This window comes from Balaenoptera musculus, chromosome 20 (genome assembly GCF_009873245.2).
Source record: "Balaenoptera musculus isolate JJ_BM4_2016_0621 chromosome 20, mBalMus1.pri.v3, whole genome shotgun sequence".
NCBI lineage: Eukaryota > Metazoa > Chordata > Mammalia > Artiodactyla > Balaenopteridae > Balaenoptera > Balaenoptera musculus.
In genome coordinates, this window is record NC_045804.1 from 36,192,968 (window position 1) to 36,219,733 (window position 26,766).

Consider the following 26,766-nt stretch of genomic DNA (forward strand, 5'->3'; position numbering starts at 1 on the left):
CTTCGTGGCTTACCTGAGCCCACCTCTCAGGTGGTCTCACAGAATCTCCGGAAGCCAAAGGAATGGGCCTCCTGCTCCCAAAACAAGATTCTCAGCTCCCTTGCAAGGCCAGGACTCTTAAGATGTGCAGAGACCCCTCCTCCCACCCCAGCAAGGAGAACCTTCCCCCCGACTTCCCCTGCAGGAGAGACCTCACCACCTGAACTCTCCACCCCCATCCCACCCATGGGCATGTCAAGAGATATAACAATGGATCCAGGTCCTGCAGCCAAAATCACTTCCGAGATAAGTGTGTTTTTTCCTTTGTCATGGCCTCAGTCCTATGTCAGAAGATAGATGCCCTCCAAAGAAACGCGCACGCGCGCTCGCACCGCACCCTTTATGACGCCTTCCTGTGTTTCTTGGTAGTGCACGCCACCCTCAGAGGTTAATACTGGGTTAGCACGGTCCTGGGGCTGTGGACGGGCCCTGGGAGTCATCCGTCAGTCCAGTTCTCCACAGTCCCCATTCCTGAATGATACTGTAAGGAGGCTTCCCGGGACAAGGAGAAGCTCTGCGAGTAGAGAAACTCGTTGGCAGCATTCAGGTGCGGCGAGGGCGGCTTCCGCTCGCACGCGGTGCCGGTGCCCGTGCCGGGGAGGCCGCGCTCCCTCGGGAAGGAGGCGCTGGGCCCCCGCTCTCGCTCTCGGACCTGAGACTGTGAGAGCTGATTGTAGACGCTGAAGTGGGCGCTTCCGGGCGGCTGGGAGCTCGGAGCCGAGATGGGGGGCAGCCGGGGCATCATAGTGGTGGCGGTGAAGTGCGTGGGGAAGGACTGGTAAGGCACAGTCTCCACGGTCTGAACGCTGTAGCTCGTGTACGGCGACACTGACGTCCACATGTTACAGCTCAGTGGGGGAGGGGGCAAGTCGTCCACCCCGGACACCCCGGCGATCTCGGTCCCTGAACCTGAGTACATGCAGGCTTCTCGTGGGGTCACCTCACTGCAGTAGGAGGGGCTTAGCATCTGTTGGTCGTAGGGAGGGGGAGACCGGAAATAATGATCCTCCCCCACTGCAGTGGGAGCTTCCAGATAAGATCTTTTGCAGGGTAAGTCCAGGTGGCGGGCACTGTCTGCCGGAAGACAAAGAAACCTCAGGAAGAGCCACTTCCGCCAGCCCAGGGCCCCGAATACCCCCGCTGGACGCTAGGACAGCCCATCCTTGTCATTCAGGGCCCCCACTGCCCCACACTACCACGGCACTCCCAGAACCATTTTAATCAGCTACAGCTTTTCAAAGGTGGCAGCAGCCAAGAAGCGGTCGGATCATGGACCACGCTCAAAGGCCATGGGGCACACTGCCTCACTGGACACTGAGTGATGTGTTTAGCCAGGCAGCGTATAGCTTTGATCCTTTGCCACCCTGACTCTGGGGGATGGTAAGAGGCCTTAATGTGCACTGGCACTCAGGCTAGGCCCACCCTGGCCAAGGAAAGTGCAAGCAACTGCCAGCCCAAACCGGGCCCAGAGGCTACATCTGCCTGAATTAGCCAGAAAATTAAAGCCGCGATGCTTCGGCCTCAATCCTCCACTCCCAGGAAGGCCTTAGCAAGACAAAGCTACTCACAGTCACGCTCCTATTGCTTTTAGAGGAGGAAGTAAACCCTACATATGTTCAAAGAAGTCCCATCAGATTGTAATTACACAGATTCCAACATAACAGGGTTTACACAATTAAGAAATGGAGCTGTTAATAAGTAAAAGGTGACTTGCACTTTTAAGGCTAAGCTAATACTCTGTCTCGGGAAAGATGACATTAACTGGTCCAAACCATGGATGTGTGTCTTTCAACATCCTCAAGCATGAGGGCTTGACTCTCTGGACAAGCACGGGCTCCCCTGGGATGCAGGGATGACCCAGGCCTGAGGACTTGGGCGACAGCCCACTCAGTGAATTAAGAACACTTGTCCGGTCGCTTGTCTTGGTCTCCCTCCTTCTGTTTTCTCTAGGGATTCTCAACAGGAAAGCGGCCACAGACAATAGGTAAATAAATGTGTTTGGCTGTGTTCCAATAAGACTTTATTTATGGATACCAAACTTTGAATTTCATATAATGTTCATATATCATGAAACAGTCTTGACGTTTTTCAACTATTTAAAATGTAAAAACCATTTTGTATGACTCACAGGCTGAACAAAAACAGACAGCAGGCCAGATTTGGTCCAAAGGCCACAGTTTGCCAGCCCCTGCTCTAGGTCACTAGTTCTACTGGACCTGGTGCGGTGGGTACTCAGGGGCCTGCCTGGCTGGTCCCTAGGAGCTGGGCTGAGAGAACATTCTGGATTGCAAGCAAAAGTCCCCAAACTCATTCCCAAGACAATTCAGTGGCCCTGTGAGGACTTCTGGTGTAATAACACTAATCATTCATATTTTATAGAGGGAAAAATCGAGACCTGGTACCAGAGCACATCTGGTTCTCAGCTCAGGGCTCCTCTTCCTCACAAAGAAGCCAGCACGGACAAGTGTGTTGCCTGTCTTCCTGGTCCCCAATCTGCATCCACAACAGCTCCCTGCCACTTTCAAGAAGCCTCTGCAGATCTGGTGTGATGAGGTGGGGAGCCTGTGCTAGGGACTCCCTGTGTTAGGATGGAGGTCGCCTCCCTAAATGGAAACCTCGGGATTGTGATGCTTCCACCTCCTCCCACACCTAGAGACAGAGCCTGGCTGACTTGTGTCCTCTGCCCACCCCGCTCAAAGCAGCACCTGGGGCTCGGGAGGGGTACCGGTGTCTGGGGACACCAAGGCCGCAAGCTGCCTGTGAGGGTTCTGAGGGCTGCGTGAAAAGCAAGAAGCACATCCCTGCACTGAGCCTGGGCACAGTCCCCAAAGCGTCAGGCTCCCTCTCCCAGGCCACACAATAACCAGGGGTGTGTGTGTGTGTGCGCGCGCCCATGCGTGCTCACATGTGCAGTGGGGAGTGTTTGTGGGGAGAGTGTCACCCCCCCTGACCCTCCAGGGCTTCTAGACCAGGAGAGAGGTACCTCGTCTTTTCAGGCAGTGATAGAAGAGGCTGGAGTCCCTCTGGGCTGGGAAGGTGTTGAGGGGAAGGTCCTGGGGCTCAGCCGCAGTGAACTGCATGTGAGCCCCGTTCTCGTACTGGTAGTGTTGGAGCGCCTGGTGAGCCCCATGCAGGGGGCTGACGTCAGGCTTGGATGACAGCTGGGTGGAGACGAGCCTCTGCCTCATGATGCTTTTGGAGATCACGGGATATTCTTTGCTGGGGGTGAGGGGAGGACAGTCAGCGGGAGGCGGGAAGGGAGTGGCGATACCTTGAGGGTTACGGAGTCCCTGTGCTTGAACCCGGTCCACCCGCCCCACCCGCCCCACCCCCAGGCCGGAGCAGCCCCACCTCTGCAGCCGGGCCACACGCAGGTCACTGTCGTCACTGCCCCGGAACCCCTTGGCAAAAGGGTTGTTCTCAATTTTCAGCTGTGTGATCTGTCAGGACAGGATACACGGTAGAGTCACTGGGGGGAGAGGACTGGGCTGGCCTCTGGCCTTCCCCCCCGACCCCAGGCACATTCAGAACCCCCGCAGTGTCTGGGGAAGTTGCGTCTTGCTGAGGCCTCCTTGGCCTTGCCCTTCACGTCGCGGGCTCCTATCCCTTCCACTTGCGGCAGAGCCCCTGGTTCTGTCTCCCGCTCTCCCGCCCGCTGTGCGACCTCGATTCAGCCCCTCGGCATCCTCTCCCGGGGGCCTGTGGCAGCTTGCCGTCCACATCACCCGCCTCCAGTGCAACTGCCACATCAGGTTCTGCGTGACTCTTCTAAATGCAAACCTGACTCTGTCACTCTTCTGCCTAAGATCCTTCCCCCAATCTGGCCAGTCCCACTGTGCAGATGTGAAAGCCTTCTGAGAAGGATGGCGTGGGCGAAGGCAGGGAGGCAGGGGAGAGTGGCCCGGGCGGGGATCGGGAGGCAGTTTGGGATGGTCGGGCTGGGGTGGGAGGTGGGCCAGGACATGCCAGGACCCCTGTGACCGCTGCCTGGGAAGGGCCTCCAGATGGCTCAGTCACCTGCTCCCACACAGCTGGCAGTGCCCCAGGGCTCCTCTCCCTGTTCCATCCCCTTCTCTCTGCAGGTGCAGAATCCCACCCGGGAGAAGAAGACTGTAGAACGAAAGGGCCCAGCACTGAGCCACAGGGCAAGCTCCACGCTCCCGGTCTCTACAGTTGCCAACTCTGTGCATCCCCAGCATAGAGACCACAGTTACTTTGTGCTGGGGGTTCAGGAATCTGGTCTCCTTTCCTGCACGTCACCATTTCTCACTGCTCTGCAGGGCTTAGCAGGTTCCTGAGGCGCCTGCCCTGCCTGACTCAGCCCTGCTGCATCGGGGCGTCACTTCCTACCTCTGTGATGGCACAGACATGCGGGGCGGTGGGGCTGTACCTTGTGATTCTGGTAGGAGGTCACCGAGATGAAGGAAGTTTCTGGGAACACGTGGGTGCAGAAGGCTGTGTTTTTGGAGCCAAAAGCATTGTTCTCGTCAGCCTTCACGATGTGTAGCCGCGGTTGGTACTTGTGCATGGAGTTGAGGATGATCTGGAAGAGAAGGGTCTCTTCTGAGCTCCGGGTCCCCACCCTCTTGTCTTCGGCCTCATTCAGCTGGCCTGGGGCTGGCTTTCCTTGTCCTAAAAACCCGGGCTCCAGGGGCTGAGCCCAGAAAGGTCCAAACCTCCCTTGAAGGTTGAAGAACCAGGCCCCTGGGCCCCACTTGGACTCTCTGCTCCAGCACCAACTCCTGGTCCCAGGACCTCCCGGATATTACAGACCCTTCAGTGTGGAAATGGGGACATAACCATTTAAAAGCCCCAATGAACTCAGCACAGTGTAGTTGGTGGAATTCTGAGTTGTAGGCGAAAAGTCCAGGTGCCACTGACTCACTGTGTGATCTCAGGCAAGTCTCTCGACTTCTCCGAGCCTCAGCTTGCAGCCCGGCAGGCTGACTCTTCCCCGGGCTTCCCCCTGTCCTATCCTGCTCTTCTTCCCCTGCTCACCCCTCCCCACTTATTTGGGACCTGCCTTTCGGAGAGTTGTCAGCGGTGGGCGCTCAGCCCCTCCTCTCACATTTGTCAGCAACAAAAGCAGCTTCACAGCCCAGGGTTTGCAAGATGGGGGAGGGGGGATGCTGAGGAAAATGGTGCACTCCGACTTGTTCCCTCGGGTCACTCCTTCCTTCATTCACAGAGGCCTACTGAGGGGACACTGGGGACACCCAGAGGCACTCTGCCTTCAGACCTGTCCCAGGCAGCTCACAGCCAGGAGGGGAGTGCCATCAGGGACTAGAGTTCAAGGTACCAAGGTAAGAGGAAGCCCAGAGGCCCCAGGCACCCCCAGCCCTTGAGGATGCCTGGGGCAAAAGGCGAAGAGCCCAGGAGACTTGGCCCAGAGCCCTGGGAGAAACACACGGTAGTTGTGGCCCCAAACCCACTCCATTTGGCTGTGCCCCACGGTAGCGCAGCATCATGTGCCATTAAAATGTATTTTTTATCGTTGACATTTACCAGACGCCCTTCCCATTGGAGGTAGGACCAGGCATTTGGGGCATTTTATCAGCACCGCTGCTTTTGTTAACCCTTTGGCTCCTGTCCTGGCTGGGTGAGGCTGGTCCCCTCTGAGCTCCTTTCTCTCCGCAGGGAGTGCCCCTCCCTTGGGCTGGCTCTGCTGCCTCTCACCCTTCCAGGTTCCCAAGGACCAGGCCTGGGGCTGAGGCTTAGTGAAAGATTTAACCCTTGAGTGACCAGAGTGCCAAGCAAGGGGCCCGAGCCAGGCTCTTCTGTGGCAAGCCTGGGCTGAAGCCTTTGTCTGGCGAGGTTCTGCTCTCCTCACACCCTGGGGACAGAGGCAGCCCAGGGAGAGGCTCAGCCAAGGGCGTGGGCAGCCCAGGAGCCAGGCTGTAGGCTCTGACTTTCCCCGGGCTCCTCGGTTTGGCTGGGCAGCTCCGTCCAGCAGAAACTAGCTCTTCTGCACGGGCCACTCCTCACTCAGCCCTCAGTGACAAACCTCTGGACCCTCTTGGGGCAAGTACAGAGCTCCCCAAATCCCAAATCACATCCTGCAGCTGGGGACTCACTGCCCAGCTGGGAGCCTGCCAAGCAAACCTCAGCGTGAGATTGAAGGGCACAAGTCCTGCCCGGGGAGGCCTCAACGGACTTCGTGTTCCAGAAGCCTGGGAAGGGGCCCCTCGGGAGAGGGGCTGGGGGTTGGGAAACACCTCCCAGACCCTTTAGGTTACTCTGTCACCCTGCACTGTACCCACGCTGCAGGAGCCCACAAAGGACCCCAGTGCCCAGAAGACCCAGCACCTGACTACCCGGGAGGTAGCCTAGATGCCAGATTCCTGCCTCTGCACCTTTGCACAGGCAGTTCCCTCTGCTGCCTTGATCTTCCTTTCCCATTCTCCCTCACCTTCTAGGCCTATCATCTCAAGGCCCAACTCTTCCAGGAAGTCTTCCCACACTACTAAGGCCTGCTCTGAACTCCCAATTCTGAAACTTCCTTTCCATGCATCGTCTACTTGGCTATTGTGCTGCTTCCTAGCGGCTTCCCATTTCTTCCTGTCCCTCCAATTAAATTATAACTCCTCAAGAGAAAGGGCCATATCTTTTATTCCTTTTGTACCTCCAGGCTCCTTTACTTCAAAACAGGAACAAGTAAGCGCGAGACCAGGATATGGGCGGAGAAAGACCTGGGCCATGACCACAAACTCTCTGTCCCCTCCTCCCTTGTCTTTCTTTGCTCACTAGAGACAGGATAACCTCTAAGGCACTTTTCAGGTCAAAAGTAGTGATCAAACATGTGCACAGACAATCCTTCCATGATCACTCCCACGCTCCAGCCCCCTGACACGCAGGGCTAACCCTGCATCAGGCCAGCTCCCCTGGCGGGGGGCGGTGGGGCGCCCAAGGGGAGAACACAGACAACGGGCGGACAGAACCCAAAGCAGATGTTGCAGTCACCACGCAGTGAGGCTGTGCCGTCCCTTAAGGACACCTTGGGACAAACAGCAGCACCCACCCTGCTCCTCTGCCACCTGGGCAGTCACAGGCTGTGACAGTCCAGCCAGAGCCCTGGGCATCATCAATCCCCTCCCCCTCACTGTCACCCATCTCCAGGTCCAATCAGTGACCAAGGCCTGTGACTCCACCTGTAAAACCAAGGCTCCTCCATTCCCCCTGCGCAGCCCTGGCTCCGGCCCCGCCGCCTCTCACTGGGCTCTGCGGCAGTCCCCTCCCTGCCTCCATCTACTTCCTCTCCATTTCACCTGCTACACATCAGATCAGGTCACTCCCTTGCTTAGAACCTTCTGGCTCATCCAGGAAGACTACATTGCTTGAGAGCAGGGCCCTTTGTGTCTCTTCCTCTTGCCTCCCTTGTCCGCTGGCCCCCGAACTCCTGCCAGTATTTAGGGCTCAGTAAATATCTTAAATTCATGATGCCACCTTTGATGGCTCCCTCTTGCCCCCTGGGATAAAGGCCGAATCCGCAGCCTATCAGACAAGGTCCTGGATGACAAGGGTGGAGAGATTGCCAAACACACCTTCTAGGAGAGGGAACCAGACAGGCTGGCAGGGAAATCTGGGAAGAGAGCAACTGCCAGACTTGCAAGGGCAGGTAGGGGCCACTGGGGAGTCCAATCCCAGCCACAGAGAAGCCAAGAGAGGCCCAGAAGCTTCTATGGATCTCTGCCCACCAGCTGCAAGTCCTGAGCAAGCTCTTCCCCTCCAGTCATCGGGGTCCCCATCTGTAAAGTGAGGCCTTCGACTAAGTGGTCCCAAACACCCCTCCCGCCTCTGACAGTCTGGAACTTGGACAGGTGTGTGGAAGAAAGTTCCACCCATTGAACCAATGCAGACACAAAGCACAGCATCGGTCCCGACGGCCTGGGAGAATGGGAAGCCACCTCAGTGACTCGCACCTGGCTTTACTCGGAAGTTCCTCAGGCGCCGCATTAAACTGTTTAGCCAGAATCTCACATCTATATTTCTTGCAGAGGATGTTGGGTCAAATGGGCCAGCCACGTCAACAAACCCCACTACACGGCTGGTCCCGTCGTCATCACTGTTCTACAGAAATGGGATTCATTATGTTCTGGCTACAAGTCAGAGGCCTGTTCTATTTTCGCAATTGTGATAGCGCCAAACATCCATCTCCTCAAGAGATCGCCATAGCGTGCTTGGCTAACGAGGCCCAGATTCATCTGTGCTGGAATCACAGCACACCAGGGCATGGAGGGACAGACCTTAGAGATCATTCTAGTTCACCTCCTAATTGTACAGACGAGGAACAGGAGGCTAGTAGCGAGAACGTGACTTGCCCAAGGACACACAGCTGGCTGGAGATTGAATCCGGGGAAGATTCCAGATGGCCCTTGAGACAGCACACACTGCTCTCAACAACAAGCTCGGTAATTAAGGATAAGGTTTCAACCAAACACTGCAGGGGATGAGGATTCACCAGGCCCTGTCGCCCATCGTAGAGCACAGAGTACCTGGATGCCAGCCACACGACAAGTGGGGCTGATGTCCGCTTGTCATATATTAAGACCAAATTTTCTCCTGCATCACATTTTTACTTCCTAAGACGACCTTCTCCATCATCCTTCTTACCCTCTCCAGCCCCACAAAGAGGTTTAGGAAAGAGACAGGATCTGCAACTTAGAGGAAAAAGAAAAAAACACAACAAAACTAAGACTGGAGAGAGCCAAAGATTGGCCCGAAGAATATCCAAACTAGAACTGAGTCGGAAAACCCGTCAGCCGACTCAAGAGGCCTGGGCCAGACAGGCCTGAGGCCTCACGCCCAGGGCAGCTGCCTTCCCACCTTCCCTCCCAGGCACAGCAATGACAGCCAGTGTTGACTGAACGCAGCCTCTGTGCCAGGCCCTGCTCTGAGTATTCTACACACATCGCACAACTGATCTTTACAACATCCCTGTAAAGGAGGTATTATTATTAGCCCCATTTTAACAGGCAAGGAACTGAGGCTCAAGCGGGGGAAGGCATCTGCCCAACGTCAGACAGCGACGGGAAGCGGAGCCAGCCCCAGCACTGCTCTCCGAGCCTTAGCTCGTACCTGCACCTGCACCTGCACCCCTGTGGCTGGGGAGGGTGAGGCCGAGTCTGGAGCCGGATGGGTAGTCTATGTCCCAGAGCGCCCGGCAAGGCGTGGTGCATTGTCAGGGCTCAGCAAACGTGGGAGGAAAAGAGGGAGACCAATAGCTCTGGGTCCCCACTGGCTGGCATATGCTTTGGGGGCACATCGGCACCCAGCGGAGGAAGTGCCTTCTCTGTCTAAATAATCCCCCCGTCAGCAGGTTCACTCACTCACTGCTCACCACCACTCACACTGCCAGGCACCAGGACACAATGGTGATGAAAAACCTCACGGTTTACCATCCAGTGGGGAAGTCACACGGTAATCCAAAAATCAAGCAAAAATCAGTGGTGAGAAAAAGTAGTGGACCAAAGACTGCATTGATAATAGTAACAAACAAGATGACATAGCTTGCAGCAAATGTGTAGGACCTCGGGAAGAAAACTTGAATACACCTTTGAAAGACACAAATCAGACTTCAGCAAAGAGAAAGGCATCCCTATCAATCCTCCCTAAGTCAATTTATAATTTAAAGTGATTCTAATAAAAATACAAGCAAGTTTCTTTCTCAACACTACAAGCTGATTCTAAAGCTCATATAAAAAAATAGACAAGACCAGCCAAGAAAACTCTGAAAAAAAAGAGCAATGCAGGGGGACCAAGCCTGCCAGACACTAAAACCTATTATGAAGTCTCAACAGTTAAGGCACTGGCACATGAACAGACACAGATTCAGAAGGGGATTTAGTGTACAGAAATAAGGCATCCTAAACCAGAGAGGGAAGGGGACCAGTCAGTTATTGGTGTTGGGAACCACTGGATAGCTCTCTAGAAAAAAAAAAAGTTGGATTCACGCCTCATATAGAATGCCAGAATAAATTCCAAAAGGATCAATGGTTTAAGTGTAATAATAATTCCATAAAATACTAGAAGAAAACTCCCTTATAAGTAAAGAGTGGCTTTCAATTACTCAAAATCCAGAACCCACAGAGAAAAGACCAACACATTCAATCAAAAACTTCTGTGTAGGAATACCACTATAGGCCAAACCAAAAGACAAGTGACAAACGGGAAAAACATATAAGCAATTCAACATCCCAGATTAGGAGCGAAATCTTCCTAATTTATAAAATCTCCTAGAATGGATAGGTGATTGAAAAAAAAATCTAAGAGAAAAATGAGCAAAGGATAAGGACCGAAGAGGAGATACATATAAAAAAGATGCTTAATCTCACTCATAATAAAGGAAATATAAATTGAAACTAAAACTGACATCTATATTTCACCCATCAAACTGGCAAAGATGCAAACCTTTCTCTCCCACCATGTTCGTGAGCCTACAGCGATGGTGGGAATACACATCACTGGGACTCCAGTCGAGGGCAGAATTACAAATTGCAAATCCAAGCACCCCTTGAACAGGCAATTTCTCAGAAAGAATACTTGCCATAGGTATAAAACGACATATGTACAAGCTTAATCAAAAGAGCAAATATAGGAAAACATCTAATTCCTTCAATAAGGACTGGCTACATAATTAATGGAACGATCACATGATGAAATTCTATACAGCTGTAAAGAAAGGAATGAGGCAGCTCTACATGAATGGAATGATCTCCATGATACACTAAGTTTACAAAGCAAGGTGCAAAGTGTTTATAGTATGTTACCTTTTGTGTGGAAAAGAAGGGATTTGAGACTCTGTATTCTGCCTGCATATGCAAAAAGAAACACTGAGAAGAAATTAGTAACAATGGTTACCTGTGGCCAGAGCTGGAAAAAACTAGATGGATGGGGAACCAGGGGAGGGAAATGTCTCATTGCAGACGTGTTTTATTTATTCATTGATTGATTTTTAAACCATGTGAATGTATTTCCTATTCAAAAACAAATTTGACAAATAAGTATAAAATTATAACTGTGGTAAGTACTTGGACAGAAAGGTGCATGGTGCTCTGACAGCATATAATGGGGACCCTGAACTGTCTCCCTGAAGATGTGGCATTTGAGCTTGGATTCCAAGGCTCAGCAGTAACGAACTAGGCTAAGAGGCCTGTGGCTGGAGAAGGAAGCACACCGAGGGGATGGCGCATGTGCCACTTTGTGGCCTGGGAGCCCACACCCCCAGTCCGGGGCTAATTTTGCCTCTGGAACAGTGAGACCTACTATGCCCGAAATCAAAAGCTAACCTTTTACCTCGGCAATCTGGGAGTGCTGAGACACAAGAGGTGGTGAAGACGGCCATTCCCCTTCACACACACACACACACACACACACACACACACACACACACACACACACACACCCCTCACTGCAGCCATCCCCTCCCTGCCTCCAGATCAGGAGAAAAGTAAGACCCACGTGCCAGCCACCTCCATGTCCCACTGCAGAACACAGGCCCCACCCCAGTGAGGCCCTCTTCAATTTCCCGAAGCAGCTTCTCTTCCCATCACGTGGTCACCCGGCACAGGACCCTGCTAGGGGTGGGAGGGGTTGGCGAGTAGGAGGGGAGGATGGCAGGCACCCTCTGTAGCCAGCGGAGCCACAGCAGTGGAGCTGAACTGGAGCAGCCCAGCCCGGCCCCAGCCCCCTGATCCTTTCTGCCCCTGCTGCCCGCCAGTCCTCTGCCCCTAGGCTTACACCCAGAACCCAGGGGTCACACCCTGAACCTACCCCTCAAGAACAGAGGGCTTTCCTGGACTCACAGCAAAAACCCACGGGAGTTTTCTAGTCAGAAGCCAATCCTGTCTTTTCAGAACATGTGGCCCTGTGGCCTGAGGGGTTCCTGGACTCTGGACCCTTCTCTTGGGGGAAGTCTCCAAATGGGAGACAGCTGCTAAAGTCTCTGAGATACTGTGAGACCCAAGGGGAAAGTCCACAGTCCATTTGGCTGGAGAAAGTTCCTTGAGGTCTGGAAGCTTTTAGGGAAAATTGCAAGTGTGGAGGTGAGCTGTGCAGAGGGACTTGTCGGGGGCAAGTTCACAGTATGAGATGGCTCTTTCCCAGGCTCCTGCACCAAGAAGCCAGGAAGGGCGACTGGGAGAGCTCACCACTCCAGGTGGCACAGACCAAGGAGCAGAAAGCCAAGGTTCAAATGGGCCACTTTGCCTTGGTATGTCGAGGAAGTTAGCTCATCCTCCACAGCCCTGGCCTGCACGGGCAAAGGCTGCTCCTCTCCAGTGATGCTCCAGATGGCTGAAGATCTGACAGCTCAGGCCCTGGGTACGGAGAGACAGGTGGAGAAGCCAAAGGAGTGCGGGACTAGGCATCAGGAGGCAGGGGCCCACGCTCTGCTCCTTTACTCCCAGCTCCTGAGACAAGCACCTCATCTCCCTGAGCCCTGCCACCCCACAAGGGGTGTCGTAACCAATAGACTGCACACGCTGGGTAAATTCGGGGACGGGGAGAAGGAAGATGCTCTGCACCGAACCCTCCAGGGAGGAAGCTGGGTTAGTACGGGGAATCTCCCTCCTGCCGAGGAGAGGCGAGCCCCAGGCAGGCACGGCGAGTGTAGCCAGGGGCACCCCCAACGACACGAGCCCAACAAGCAGCCCCACTGGCCCAGACTCAAGACTATATGCAGCGTTATTGCAAACCTCTTATGGACTCCAGTAGAGCCACTACAGAGGCAAGCCAGGCTGGGAAACCTACTGCTGGGCTATGAAGGCCAGGTCTCCCGATTCCTAAAAATCCCAGCTTTTCAACCACCTGGCTCTCTCCCCTGCCACATTCTGCAGGGGCCCAGGGAGGCGGAAGAGCCCTCAGAGCCATCCCTGCAGCTGGGAACCATGACAGCAAGCTGTGCATCCAAAATTCTCCAGAGCTTCGATTCCCTGGGTACTTCTGGTCACTCGCCCAAAGATCCAGCTTCCGCCAAGCTCTGTGTCCACCCCAGTGGTCTGTCCCCTGGGGTCTGCGTGTGTGTGAAATTGTGGGCAGAGATGTGGCTTCCCACCTCCCACCACTGAGGCCCTTGCTAACCTTTTGAGGTTGATCCCACAGCCTGGCCAAGCAGAGGAGGCCAGGTAGGAGCTGACCGGGAGCAAAGTCTTGGCCAGAATGGGAGGCCCCTCTGGCCCTTGGTTAAAAGACCCTGTGCTCTGAGAGGTGGGGGCTTGGCTGACCCTTCCCGTTGGATGGTGGCTTGTCTCCGCCCCCCGGGAGAGGCTGGGGCTACATGAGTACACGTCACCACGCACACCTGCATGTCTCTGTCACACACCCAACGGCATCTGCCTGCCCCGCACGGGAAAGCCCATGCTGCTCGCAAAACAGAGAAGTCAGGAGTTTATTATGTTAATGAAGCAGCCTCCTAATTGCTGGTTTAGAGATCACCAGTGACCCAGAAGAGAACTGAACAGACTCTGAGAAAATGAGAACTGAGAGCTGCTTGCCAGTTACACACCAATCAATCAGAAATGAAGCATCACTGGCATTTTCCATTAAGGAACTATGATTCACAGAATTCTGATTTGCACACAGCTCCCCAGAAATAGAACTGAGGCACCAAAGAGGCACATGCCTGCACAGCGCCCACTCCTGCTTCCCCCCCCACCACCATCCACACGGACGGTATGAGTGTCATGGGTGCAGCCCGGGCAACGGCATCGAGGAGCCTCGACCGCGCCCGCTCCACCACACCCCGCCCTGCGTTTCCAGGGTAACCATGGGTAGCCTAGAGGGGCGAGGCCTGCTCCCTGGCAGATGATACCAGGTCCCTAGGCTTCTGTTTGCCACACACTTGAGCTAAAAATTTCCACATAAAAAGCTTTTGTGGGCCTGCCAGGGACAGACGGGGGAAAGAATGAGCTTCAGCAGCCTGGATGGGGCATCAGCAGCAGGATCCCTGGGGCTCCAGAATCTCTCTTGTGACAGCCAGGTCCCGGGCAAGGCCAGGAAGGCGCTGACACAGGAGCCAGAGCGAGGCCTTCCCTTCCAGGGCAGGTGGCTGCCGGGCCAGGCAGACGGTACACGCCAGAGACAGGCTTCAGAACCCATCAGTGACTCTTTCTCAAGGAGGTTCACTTGTCTTAGGCTCCAGCAAGGCCAGATTTGGGGAAACTGAAGCTGAGATTTGGTCCATCACCGTCGTCGTTGTCATAGTTGCCATTTATTTGGAGCCTCTTAGGCACAAAGTGCCTCATGCGTAATCTCTCCTTTAATTCTCACGTGGTCATCTCCATGTTCTAGACAAGGAAACTAAGGCTCAAAAAGGCTAAGAAACTTGCCCAAAGTTACCCAGCCAGAAAGTGCTAGGGGAAGGATGTTCTGCTGTGGGACTCAGACCCTGTGCTCCTTCCACAAACCGGCCTGGAGCTGGATCCCGAGAATGGATTCTCCAGATCCCAGATCCCTGGACCGGCCCATCCCCAACACTGCCCCAGGACACGCCCTCAAGGCCAGGCAGTCCCATGCTTACATGGCCGAAGGGGTCCAGGTGGTTGTTTGTCAGCTTCAGCTTCTGGAAGGAGACCAGCTGCCGCATCCAGTGGGCCCCAGTGGCAGGAGAATCCGGGTGAACGTAGAGCCTTCCGGGCATGGCCGGCTCAGCCTTCCCTGCCACCATCCTGCCAACAGAGCACGGAGAAGCCAGAGCAGTTGATTGCCCTGCAGCCTGGGGGAGCCCAGATTCCCTGTGCCCTCTGAGAGCAAATCCCCAGAGACCTGAGAAACAAATCACCTGACGATCCTATCAGACTGTCAATTTAGGGCTTTGGGGGTAAGAGGGAGGGACAGAGGAAAGAGTGCTGGGGAGGGAGAGCGTTTCTGAACCTCCTGTATTTCACTGCAATAAGAAAGAGAAAGTGAAATTACAGAGACATGTGATGATTTACTTGAAGGAATGGGGCTAATCACAAGTATGTTGTGGGGAGATTTAGGCACTTCCATGTATGTGTTATATTTACAATTTTTAAATGTTGTAAGTTTGGAGGTAGCTTCTCAGAGGATGTAGACAATTTTCAAATGGCTTGCCCCCAAAACAATCATAAGAAACTAAGTGGTAGCTGTCCCCTGAGCCAAAAGCTGCTCTGAGTGCTATTCCAGCCCAAAGACAGAACAGAGACAAGCCCTTGGCAGGACCTGACCACCGAATCTGGCCTCCTGGATCCAGCCTCTGCAGCCCTATTACTCATCCACCGCTGAGCCCACGTCTCGGACTGTGGATTCATTCATCCCTCTCTCTCCCTGGGCGCTGTCCTGGGCTCTGGGGGCAGACAGGGTACTAACGGGATGGCCTCAGGAAAAGCAGCCCAGCGTTTATTCACCCGGTCCCAGCTTGGTTTCGCCCTTCAACCTGACTACTCTCTCTGGATGGGGGACACAGCTTAAGAGGGAAGCCTCTGCGGCCAAAGAGCAAGTGAGTGTAGGAACAGAAGAGAGACACCACAGCCCAGGTAACTGGGCCCTAACTATGGAATACCAAAGCCCCTCAAGGAAAGTGGCTTCTATCTTCTGCCCCCCTCCCCGAGCACAGAGCCGCCAGAGCCTAAACCTGCCCAGTGCTGGGGCTCATCTGTCATCCCAAAGCACAGGCACCCACCCTGTTCGTTCACAGCTGTGGGGAGAGCACAGACCCTTGAAATCCACCAAAAGCCCAAACACTGCGGCTCATTTTCAGCCCCAGCCCCTGCCCCACCAGCAGCAGGTGTGCGAACATTTGATGACCCTGTAGCCTCAGCAGGCCTGGTGCACAAGGCTGCGGATCTGGCCAATCACTGGGACTAACTGGTAAGTCCCTGGACCAAACATCAGGTGGGGATGGGTGTGCGAGTGGGAAGGCGGGCGACGTGAGAGTCCCGGGTTCTTACCATTTGTTGTCACAGAACTTGTAGCGGTGGTCATCCGCGGGGACGATGTCGATCAGCAGGATGTACTTGGTCTTGGGGTTCATGCCTGTGACTTTTACCTTGTAGCTGGGGAACATCCTCCTGGGGGAAGCCGAGAGATGACGCAGAGGCGTGGACAGAGCACCAGGAGAGGTGGCACAGAGTGGGCGAGGGGACAGAAGGCCTTAAGAGGCACTGCCTCTTTAGCAAGAGATCTCGGCACTGGGCAGAGCTTTGTGACCTTGGGTAAGTTGCTTCCCTCTCTGGTCAGCCTCCCCCTCTACAAGGAAAGGGCTGCACAAGCTGCTCCCTCTGAGCCCCTGCAGTTGTCAGTCTGTGGCTGTGAGCAGCTAAAGCACAGAGACCCCGGCCAGGATGTGAGAGAGGATCTCAACCCCAACCAGGCTGCCTTAGTTTCCCTCCTGTCTGTCATCCATACACAACGAAAGTTCTGGGGTGGTGGGGGGGGCATTACAGGGGCCCAGAGCAGAAGACCTGGAAGTCCCTGTCAGCTGCTTCCATGATCAATGAGATGCCTCCTCTGGGTCATGTCTCTATGGAAACCCCCAGGCCTCAAACCAACTCGCAGGAGAGCAGGAGTGCTGCTCGGTCTCTGGATGCCTTCTGTGTGTTTAGCAGAGGTGTTTATCCCTGTGAATGCCTTGCCTGGGCCTGTGCGCACTCACTGGGTATCGCGGAAAGTCAGTCTAGGAGCCCTGAGGAGTAGAGCACGGATTCTAGAACCTCTCTGCCGTGGTCCACAGCCTGGCCCCACCACTGACAAACCATGATGCCTTGGGCAGCTTGCTTGGATCTCTCTATGCCTTGGTTTCCTTATCTCTAAAATGGGACTACCAATCTCATAGGTTGCTGTGTGGATTAAATGAGTCCACTTACAGCTCTTACCACTGACCCCTACTGCACTGCTTCCTCCACAGACCCGTGGTATGACCTACCTCTATGAAAATAGAGTCAGCAAAAAAGTAGAAAGTTTTCCAGTTCCTGCAGCCCGTGATGAAACTGTCCAGGACCCTGAGGCTCAGGGAACATTCTAGAGAAGAGCTTCCTCAGACCCCTCAGCACACCAAACATACAACAGCTTGTACCCATACCTGCGGGGTACCCTCCCCTGGTCACCAGGTCCCTGACACCGGACTTCCTCAGAGGGGAACTTCCTCTGTCCTCCTCAGATGCTCCCACCCCCTCCTAGCTGATCTCCCCCAAAGATGTCCCCAAGAGAGAGGCAGAAGCCAAACTTAACTGAAGACACTAAGGCCAAGGGGAGCCAAATCCCCTGAGCTGGTAGAAGCCCAAGCTGTCCACTCTGGGAGAGCCATCAGGGGGCCCTCCGGCTCTCATAAAGCTGAGAGACAGCATGGGAACCCTCAGGAGAAGCTGTCCTAAACACCTCAAACAGATGACTGGAGTCCCCCATTTTGTCGACAGGGAACCAGCTTACCTTGACAGAGCAGGGCTTCCAGAGGGATCCAGGCCCCCACAAGGTGGCAGACCCTACGGCAAGCCCAGGCCAGGACCCTGGGGTGGAGGATGCCCCAGCGTGTGCACCCTCTCCCCCTGGAGGACAGGCCCATGAGTGCTGCGGTGGGCCAGGGGTGCGGGAGCTGTGTGACCATGTGTGTGCACAGGCACATGTGCGTGCGTACCCGGTGGAGTGCGTGCGTGTGTGCCTGGAGAGAGGAGGGCAGTTCTAGCGGCAAGTCTAGGGACTCATAAACCGTGTGGAAGAATTTGTCTCAGATGTCAATTGAAAGCGTTTTCAAATGTCCACCCCACCCCCTCCCCAGGAATCCAGTGCTGCCTCCTGCTTACCAGCCCCCTGCCCAGCGGGCCGGGGGCACAGCTGGAGCCTGCACCACCCTCTCCCTGGCCCAGCCTCTCTCCAGGTGGGCCTCAGGCTGAAGGGGAGGGAGGCAGCAGTTCGCTCAGCTCCCGCCTCCCTGGGGGAAGGCCAAGAATCCCGTCCCCTGCAGGCTACCATTTTGTAACTGCTACAGAAACAGCCACGGAGTGGGGCAGCCCTGGCTGGGCTTCGGGTTGGCCTGGTACCAGTGCCCTGCACTCAGCCTGCTTCTCCTATAATCACTCCAGGTGGCGACAGCAGAGGGCAGGCACAGCTTCCCCCGCTCCCCCCAGCCAGCGTCCACAAAGGGGGCCAGGAGAAAACGGCTGGCTCCCACTTCAACGGTCTTCATAACCTAGGCTGAGGTGGGGGGTATGGGGTCCTGCCCTTGCCCTTCTACGTCCTAGTGTACTTCACCTCAGCAGCTCAGGAGGCCAGGCGGACATGACTAGTGCTTTTGAGAAGGCTGGCAAGGAGCCTGTCCTTGGCCTCCCAAGGCATGGGGCTGGTGTCCTGTGATTTGGCCTCTCCTGGAAGCTGACCGTGGACCAGATTCCTGACGGATAACAGCCTCCAGGAGGTTTTAAGGAAGTTGGGGCAGGGAAGGAAGGTGTCTCCTAGCCTCTGCCCTGCCTTTCCCTCTTTGTAGGGCAACTGCCCTCAGAAATCAGGAGGGACGATGAGATCTGTGGTTTGAATGGGGAGTTCAAAAGTCCTCTGTTCCAGGCTGAGCTGGCCTGAGCTGGCCAGGTGAGCACCGCTGCCTTCATGGAAACAGGCGTCTCCGCCTCTGTTAGCGTCCAGTTTGGTGGCTGCTTCTGGGCCGTGGAGAACACACCCAGCGGGGAGCCCAGGCACTATCCTTTCCCCACCTAGCGGGCTCCAGGAGGATGAAGGTCCTGCCTGGTGTGCGGGAAGGGCTAAGTGTGCAGCTGAAGCGCACACTCTTCCAGCCCTATGGGCCTCCTGCCCAAGCTGAGGGCATCTGCCCTTGGTTCCAGAGGGTCTAAGGTTGGAGCCGAGAGGCCTGGCATGGGAGCGTTCACCAGGAGGGCAGGACTCAGGCCACAGAGGCCAAGCTGAACTGGGAGCTGTGACTTCCTCTGGGCTCACCCCGCCCTGTAAAGGTCCTCTCTATTGAAACAGATGAAACCATAGAGTGAGTTGTAAATTGCTTCTGTGATTTAGGACCAAAAGAAAATGTACCTGAAAACCATCATCTATGGGGGGAGGGGGGGGCGGAAATAAACACCTCAGTGGGACAGGGAGGGAGGGAGGGCCAAGCAGGGAAGTAGTGACTCTGCGCAGCCCGTATCCCACTCAGCCCTGCCACTGGCCAGCGCTGGCGGCCATGAAGCCCAGGCTCCCTGTCCTCAACGCCCGGCAGCCACCCAGACCCCTGCTCGGCGCGCCTTCTGTCCCACCCGCTCCCTGCGCCCCTCCGCACCCCTTCCCCGTGCCCTGCGCGCCTTCTCTCTGCGGCCCTGGCGCCCTCTCCCGTCTCTGGTTCCCCGCCCGCCTCGGACTCCCGGTCCGCAGGCATTTGGGGCGCTCCCGGCCCTCGCGGAAACTGCTCCGCCAGGGAATAAACAAGCCGCCTGCCCCGCCGGCCCCGGGAGGAGATGAAAGCCGGGGGTCTCTCCTCTGATCATGAAACAGGCTCTGAAAGGGTGCGGGCGTGGAGCCTTATCTACTTCATACTCGGAAATGGTTTTAGAATGAACTGCTAAGATAAGCTTCCTTGGACGTTTCTCGGTGTTGGAGGCTTGCGGGGCGCTGGGCAACGGTTTGGGGCATTTTGATTTTGGCAACAAACCCGTAAAGACGAACTGAGAGAGGGGCCAAGTAAGTTTCAGCTGGGCTCAGAGAGCCGCGGGGCGCCCGGTCCCGGGCCAAACGGGTGGCCAAATTCAAGGTGCTGACCTATTCGCTCCCCACCAATCCATGGGGGTGGGGGGCAGGAAAGAACGAACCGAGGGGACCCACCAGATTCTCTCCAATTAGCAGAGCCCCCCAACCCCAAATCCACCACACCCCCGGCTTCCCCAGGGGGATCCGGAACCCCAGGAGCGGCCATATGTGCCTTCCCTGAAATGTAGGTGCAAAACCAAATCGAAGGGGTGAGAAGTCGGGAGAGGGGGTTCGAGGTGGGGAGAGGCGGTGACTGGGAGGGCAGACAAGAGGGATTCTGGGGGCCAGTAACGTGCTGTTTCTTTATCTGGGTGGTGCTAACACCAGTGTGTTCATTTTGTGAAAGTCTGTGGAGCTGTACAATCAAGATTTGTTCACTTTTCTGCAGAAATGTTCCACTTCAATAAAATTGATATTAAAAAATTATGTGTATGTATATATCATAAATATGCGTACATAAACACATACAGAGGCCCGTGGAGGCCAGAGTTTGAAAGGAAAGGGATGCAGGAAAAGGGTAGGGGTCCACAGAAAACCCCATCCATTTTCTATCCCTAGTGTCTTGGGGTCTTAAAGAAGAATTCTGGGTGTGTTGGAAAGAGGCCAGGGCCTAGCAACTAAGGCCAAGTTTGGGGGCGGGAGGTAGGGGTGCCGTCTATACTGAGACCAAAGCTTTTGTGGCCAAATGATTTCTGAGAGCAATGACAGAGCTATGTAATTTATTTCCACTTTACACACACGCAGAGTTTTCTACTTCACTCAAAGCATTTTTAAGAAATATTTTCCCTGAGGTGGGGGCAGGAGAGAGGGTGTGTGGAATGGATGCTGTTTGGGAAGGCCAGTTGCTTCTCTCAGATTTTTTTGAAGACACTTCCTTCTGATAGACTTTTGCTTTCAGAAAATACTTTAGAAAGAGATCAAAGCACTCTCTCCCCAACCCACTTTCCCAGTGTCTTCAACCCTTACTTCTCTTATCACCCACGCCAATGGGCTCTGACGTTCTGTGTACAGAGCAAGGGCAACTGGCTTTGAAGCCCCGGATTAAGCCGGGCCAAATCCTTGCCTCAGAATAACAAACAATACAGGTTCAACAGGAGTTCTCATCAGTAGTTCATTTTTCAAACACAAATTCACTGTCACTAACACAAGCAACATTGAACTCAACAGGCTATGAAGGCTGATAGTGGAGATTTATCTGGTGGCAAAACCATGACCTAGGAGTAGAGCAGTCAGACGGTTAGGAAATTTTCATATTGGGGAGGTTTATATTTAAATTTTGTAGAGCTCACTTTTATCTGTGTTTGGGAGAAAATGCAGTTTCTCACATGTATCAAGCTTGGCAGGGATGTGAGGAAGCAGAGAAGGCTCTGTTCTCTGCAGTTAAGGGCATAAACTCTCTGGGTGCAGGGGCCTGAGAGAGACAGAGACTGGCTAGGGAAGGCTGTGGCCCCATTGTACACCTGACATCGGGGGACCCCGAGCATTCAGAAACTGATGGCTTGAACTGTGGCTGGCATGTTATTCACCAGGTCAAGTTGTCTGAGAATTCAAAATCACTATCCAATGAAGGGGACCCTTTTTTCCTTTGGCCTTCAGCTCTTCAAGGGCTTAAGGCAGAGGCTTGTGACTAAGGACTCATACTGGCTTGAGAACATTCGGGCTCCTTTCCTCCAGCCCCCGCCCCACCCCCACCCCCCCACCATGCCTCCACGGGCCAACCAGAGAGCAATCATGCCCCTAACCAGTCAGGGTCTCTAGGGCAGAGCAACAACTCCACCTTGAGCAGGCCCCCATAAACAAGCAATGAAGGGAGTTTCTCAAAGTTAGGGGTTTGTTCTGGGGGGAAGGGCATCATTGCTTGGCTTGTGTAGACCTGGCAGCTGCCTAACTCTGCTTCTATGGGCAAGAGCCAAATGCCTTCCCTTCTCAGGGGTTGGGTTTATGTTCTCTTGGTTCTCCTCCAGCTCAAGCGGTCTAGGAATCTATGATTCAAGGTTCAGGAGAAATGTCCAGGCCGTCTGCTGAGAAATAGAAGTGTCCCAGGAAGGTGATGGTAAAGACACAAAGAAGAGGAGAGGGAGAGGCGCTGGATAGGACGTTGAAGGGCCACAAGCCCGAGCAAAGCACAGTGCATTCCAAGGCTGAGGTGGGAAGGAGGCAGCGGGGAGGAGGGGGACACGGGGTCAGAGGGGTGAAAGTGGTCTCTGAAGACCGTGGGCAGCTATGCAGGAGGAAGAAGGGTCTGTGAGAACCGTGCAGGCAGGGGATAAGGCTAGTGACTTTCCTAAGGGTTAGACCTGGTGCAAGGATAACTTTCTGCCAGGGAAAGACTGCGATGAATTCCTTATTGGCCAACATCGTCATGGTCATTTAAAAATTATTATCATCATTCCCTGAGGCCTGCCTCTAAGCCTCTAGTGATGTGCCTCTTCTGCCACTAGGATCAGGCACAAATACCTGCCTGAAGCCAGTCACCTCTGGAAATGTGTGCGTGCGCGCGCGTGTGCACGTATGTGTGTTGGGGAAGGGAGGGAGGAGGACCCATGCAGGTGCAGGAAACCCCACTGAGGAGAATCGCAAATGCCTTGTTTAAAATGGCAGAGGCCACGCATGCCCAAAGAACATGCTGGCCCTTCATTTTCAAGAGACAAGGTTATTTCTGCTACCCCAAAATGGAAGTTCTGGATCCTTCTCTTCTTTTCTTCTCTACATCTCAGCAGTAACAAGAAATAAATCCCCTCTTCACACTTATAATCCACTCAACAATTTAACAAGCACTGCTCATAAGGTCCCTGGTTTGAGTCTCACAGTAACTGAAAAAGGAAGGACGGCAGGTAGGTCTAGAGTCACCATCCTGTTTTACCTGACACCTCTGAGCCACAGGAAGTCTGGAGACTAGCCCAAGTGCACACAACTAGGAAGAGGCAGGCCTTGTGACACCTGGTCCCCACCGTCCTCAACGACTGTTCCCCCACCAGGTTTCCCAGTGCACCCTCCTTCCCCATCCCCAAAGTGCAGCAAACTCAAGTCCTGACATTTCCTTGTTCCTTCCCCCGATAGAGGCCCTGGGTGGCCCTGCCACCTCCCTGACTTAGGCAAGAGGGCAGCCGAGTGCCCAGACTCCCTCCCCCAACAAAACAAAGGAAAATTCGCAAGGCCTGTCAGTAAGCAGACTGGAAGGACCCAGCACCCCTACTCTGCATACAGCAAACTGCCAGCTTTTTGTTTCCTCTGACCCATCATTCCCTAAGCAGTTCAGCAGAGCTTTCTAAAAAGTAGAAGAAAAACGCTGAGTAAATGCCAGACATTTCTCTAATTATGATGAACAGTATTCGCTAGCATTTATTGTGTGCTTACACGTGCCAGGAGCTGTGCTAAGGGCTTTACATGAAACTGTATAAAGAAAAACCTATTATTTTACAGATGGAGATGAGGAAAGGGCATAGACTCTAAAGTACCTGGCCTGAGGGTTGCACAGATGGAAGTAGGTGAGCGGAACGGGTAGCCCCCCACCCCCACCCCCCGCCCAGGTCTGACTCCCCATCCCCGGCCCTTGAAGCTTCACCATCTTATTCCTCAGAAAACCCAACTATGGGTCCACTGTCAGATAAAGGGACATTTTCACACCTAAACTGTACCCCGGGGACCAAAATCCAGTGTGAGTTTGTGGAGGAGGCAGAGTAGGGGGGAGGACGTTTCTGAACCTGAACCTGAACCTTCCAGCTTCTCCATCTGCAGCCATCTCCCTTCACCTGGTAACCGCTCTCCTTGCGATTCCAACCCCACCCGGGGGGCACCACCCCAGCGAATCTCTCCATCATGCCCCGTCTTCCTCCTCTTTCCCTCTCCTCTGGGCTCTCTCCCACAGACACCAGCACATTTTAAAGATGGTTCCGCTTTATAAATCATCCCTCTCTGGCAGCCACCTGAGGGCTACTCCCCGAACAACACACACACAGGGCCCAACGGTGCCTTCGCCTTGGCCGAGGAGGGTGCTGGCAACTGGCGGAGCGGCGCCCGTGGGATGAGAGACTTGGGGTTCGAGCTGCCCCGGGAAAAGTAATGGAAATAGGAAAACATGGTCCCATTCCCCTTTCCTCAATCTGTTGAGGGGCATCTCCGGGTCCCCAGTCAATCCTGAGAAACCCAGCAGCTCCCCAAAAGGAGGAGGACAAAGCAGCCCCCCAGGGGCCAAAAGTGCTGGAGCGGGGACCTCCAGCAACGCGACCCTGTTTGCGTTTCATTTGCATATCACTGCCCCTCCCCTCCCTCCAGCCCGTGCCTCTCCCTTGTGGTGTAGCCTCCTGTGGGCTGCCGAGGCCAGTTCCGATGCTGTGGCCGGACTCGGAGCTAAGGCCACAATGGCGAAGGGGACTCCCGTTGCCCCCTGGGCTGAAGACTGAGAGGACTGCTAAGGGAGCCCGTGGGGCTCCCCACTGCCCCCATCCGTCATCCCCCCCCGAAGTAAAACCAGCGCTGACCTGCCCGCCTTGGTGATGATCATCTCGGTGCCCGCCTCGTGAAACTTCTTCCAGAGCTCTTTCTCATGCAGGCCCACCTTGATGTTCTCGATAGTCTAGGGATGGGAGAGAGGGGACTTGTGTCGCCCTGCCCACGGCTCCATGCGGAGCCATCAGAAAGGGGAGCACAGACCCAAGGGACCATGAAGGACACTGCCAGCCCCAGGCGCCCACGCCTCGAGATGTCGTTTCAAAAAATTATTCTGTACCATTGGTGAATTTTTAAAAATTTAATCAGTGGCTGAAACCCCCTTCTTCAGAGCTGCACCTACAGACGGGCCCGCAGAGGACACACTAACCGACTGTGCCAGGGTAGATGAGACACTCTTACACAAACATAAACACTCCACGTGGCCCGACATAGCCACAGGCTTGTGGGCAGACACACCAGCACAGGATGGGCACACACACCCTCGGCCAGAGGCGCGCACCCGCAGACACGTCCTGCAGACCCGCACAGGCAGAGGGCGTGCACAGGGTCACGGTGATGTCCCCTCGGCCTCGGAGCTCGGCGGCGGCTCCCGCAAGCACCCGGCCAAGGGCTACTCACCCCGCCTGGTCCCAGGCTTTTGTCCCCGCCCTCTCAGGGTCGTCGGAGCTGGACTGTTTTCCTGGGCTCGCTCCGCCGCGGGCTCCCCTCCCCGGCCTGTCCCAGAGCAGCCTCAAGGGCTCGAGGTGGAGCAAGGACGAAGGGCAGAAGGCGAGCCCTGCCCAGGGGAGCGCGAACAGGCAGACAGTCCTGCCCGCAGTGGGGCGGTTGACCGACACAGGCGGCCCTGCAGACAAACCGACGCCCGACCTCCACCCGACGGCCTGCCCGGCCCCGCCCTACCTGCTCGGCGGCGGCATTGGTGGCGACGTCGGCGCCGGGGCCCGGGGGGCTGCCGAGCGCGGCTCCGCTGAGGCCCGGCGCCGCCAGCGCGGGCTCGGGGGCGTTGGCGGCGTTGGCGGCGCTGGCCTCGCCGAGCACCGAGCCCGGGGCCCGGAAGGCCTCCTCGCTCTCCGACAGGCCCTTATCCTGCAGCATCTCCTGTGGGCACAGCACACGCGAGTCACATGCCCAGGTCCACACGCGCCTGAGACCCGGCAGCCCTGGAGCCGAGCCGCGGGTGGCGGTGGGGGGTGCTTCGAGCACTGCCGGGAGGCCGCCCTGGCGCACGTGGACCCCGCCCCCTCCTGAGCCGGAGGAGGGAGAATAGCGCGGGCAGGACCCTTCCCTCCTCCCTCTGGGTCTGGACCTGGGAGGGTTTGTGTGCGGTTCCAGGTCCGCCTGCCCTGGGTGTGGGGCTGTGTGATGAGTAGGTCTGGGGGAAGGACCGCCCTCTCGGCATTGCCCCAGCTGCACCCCCAGTGCCTCCTCCTGCTGGGCTCCCGTGGACCCTGGAGCCTGAAGCCTGGGTCTTTTTCGTCTGTTCCTAATAACTGGGGTCCAGGCTCACTCTCGGCCCAGGGCAGCCAGGACACCTTCTGGGTAGGGAGGAGAGGAGAGTCAGCCCAGGAGGGCCGGGCCTGGGCTCCCGGGGCTCCACAGCGGCAGAGAGGGCCTTCGGCTGAGCGGCCTCTCAGGCCCCTGCTCCCTCATCTGCCCAAACCCACTCCCTCAGACAGCGGTCAGGTAGAGGCTTCCTGAACCAAAGGTTTTCCTTCCTGCACGTTCCACTCCCTCAGATACCTGTGTGGCACCCACGCAGGCACCCACATCCTCACACCCCGACACAGCACCCTCTCATAGCCTACAAGTCACCCAAGTAGCCACATTTTCCTAGGGCCACTCTGATTCAGGCCCCGAACTCAGCCAGGGGCCACCCCAGCCTTGCCCTCACATGCACACTGGCTGGCTCACTCACTCACATTTTAGATTTTAGCTCCAAAGGGCTCTGCTTTGAGGCAAAGAACTCAGACCCTTCCCAGCTAAGGACCAGGCCAGTTGAGTCCAGTTCACAGGCACTGCCTAGTCCTGCCCCAGGGCACAGCTACCCTTCCCCAAGCGACTAGGACTATTCACCCGCCTGCTCATGTGCCTGCTTCCTTCTGGAAGCTGGTCCTGGGATATCAGGATGAGAGTCCAGCCTGCAAGGACCTGCCTGTCCTGCCTCATCGTGGGTGCAACCCTGAATTATCCCTGCTTCTCCTTTCCACCTCCTAGCTCTTCTCCCTTCATCTGGATCTGGGCAAGTTCTGGGGAGGCTTTCTAAATGTCTGGCTGCCTCTCTTGCAGCTGAATGTTCCCTCTTTCTTCCCTTACCTTCTTTCTGTCCTCTCCTGGCTCTCCCTGGGCATTCCAAGGCCCAGGCCCCTCATCCACTGGCCTCCCATCCCAGGCCTAGACATGGGCTCCCAGGGCCTCACAAAGTAAACAAGCCAAGTGCAACCGAGGAGATAAAAAGGGGCCGGGGCCAGTTGGGGCTGGGAAAAGCCCATAAAGATAAGGCTGACAGCCGGGTCGGTCCTCCAGCCACAGGCACTGAGGAGGAAGATTCACCGGGCATGGCCAACGCCAGCACCGGCCTTG

General features: G+C 55.5%; 1 protein-coding gene across 1 annotated transcript; it reads right to left on the minus strand.

The window, feature by feature from the left end:
- Window positions 1-219: 219 nt before the first annotated feature.
- On the minus strand, window positions 220-25,286 carry TBX4 (T-box transcription factor 4). Its single transcript, XM_036837220.1, has 8 exons — window positions 25,087-25,286; window positions 24,216-24,310; window positions 15,945-16,064; window positions 14,555-14,702; window positions 4,430-4,582; window positions 3,391-3,479; window positions 3,023-3,258; window positions 220-1,113 (listed from the first exon to the last, which is right to left on the minus strand). The coding sequence occupies exons 1-8, from the start codon at window positions 25,279-25,281 to the stop codon at window positions 476-478; spliced, it is 1,674 nt and encodes a 557-aa protein (XP_036693115.1). The 5' UTR covers window positions 25,282-25,286; the 3' UTR covers window positions 220-475.
- Window positions 25,287-26,766: the final 1,480 nt, after the last annotated feature.

Excerpts from the sequence above, each read along its gene's own strand:
- TBX4 (XM_036837220.1), bottom strand. The coding sequence starts at position 25,281 with ATGCTGCAGGATAAGGGCCTGTCGGAGAGCGAGGAGGCCTTCCGGGCC. Across the intron at positions 16,065-24,215 it reads ATCATCACCAAGGCGGGCAG|GAGGATGTTCCCCAGCTACA; the intron begins GTCAGCGCTGGT and ends GGCTTCCCCCAG. Across the intron at positions 14,703-15,944 it reads AAGTTCTGTGACAACAAATG|GATGGTGGCAGGGAAGGCTG; the intron begins GTAAGAACCCGG and ends CTCTGTTGGCAG.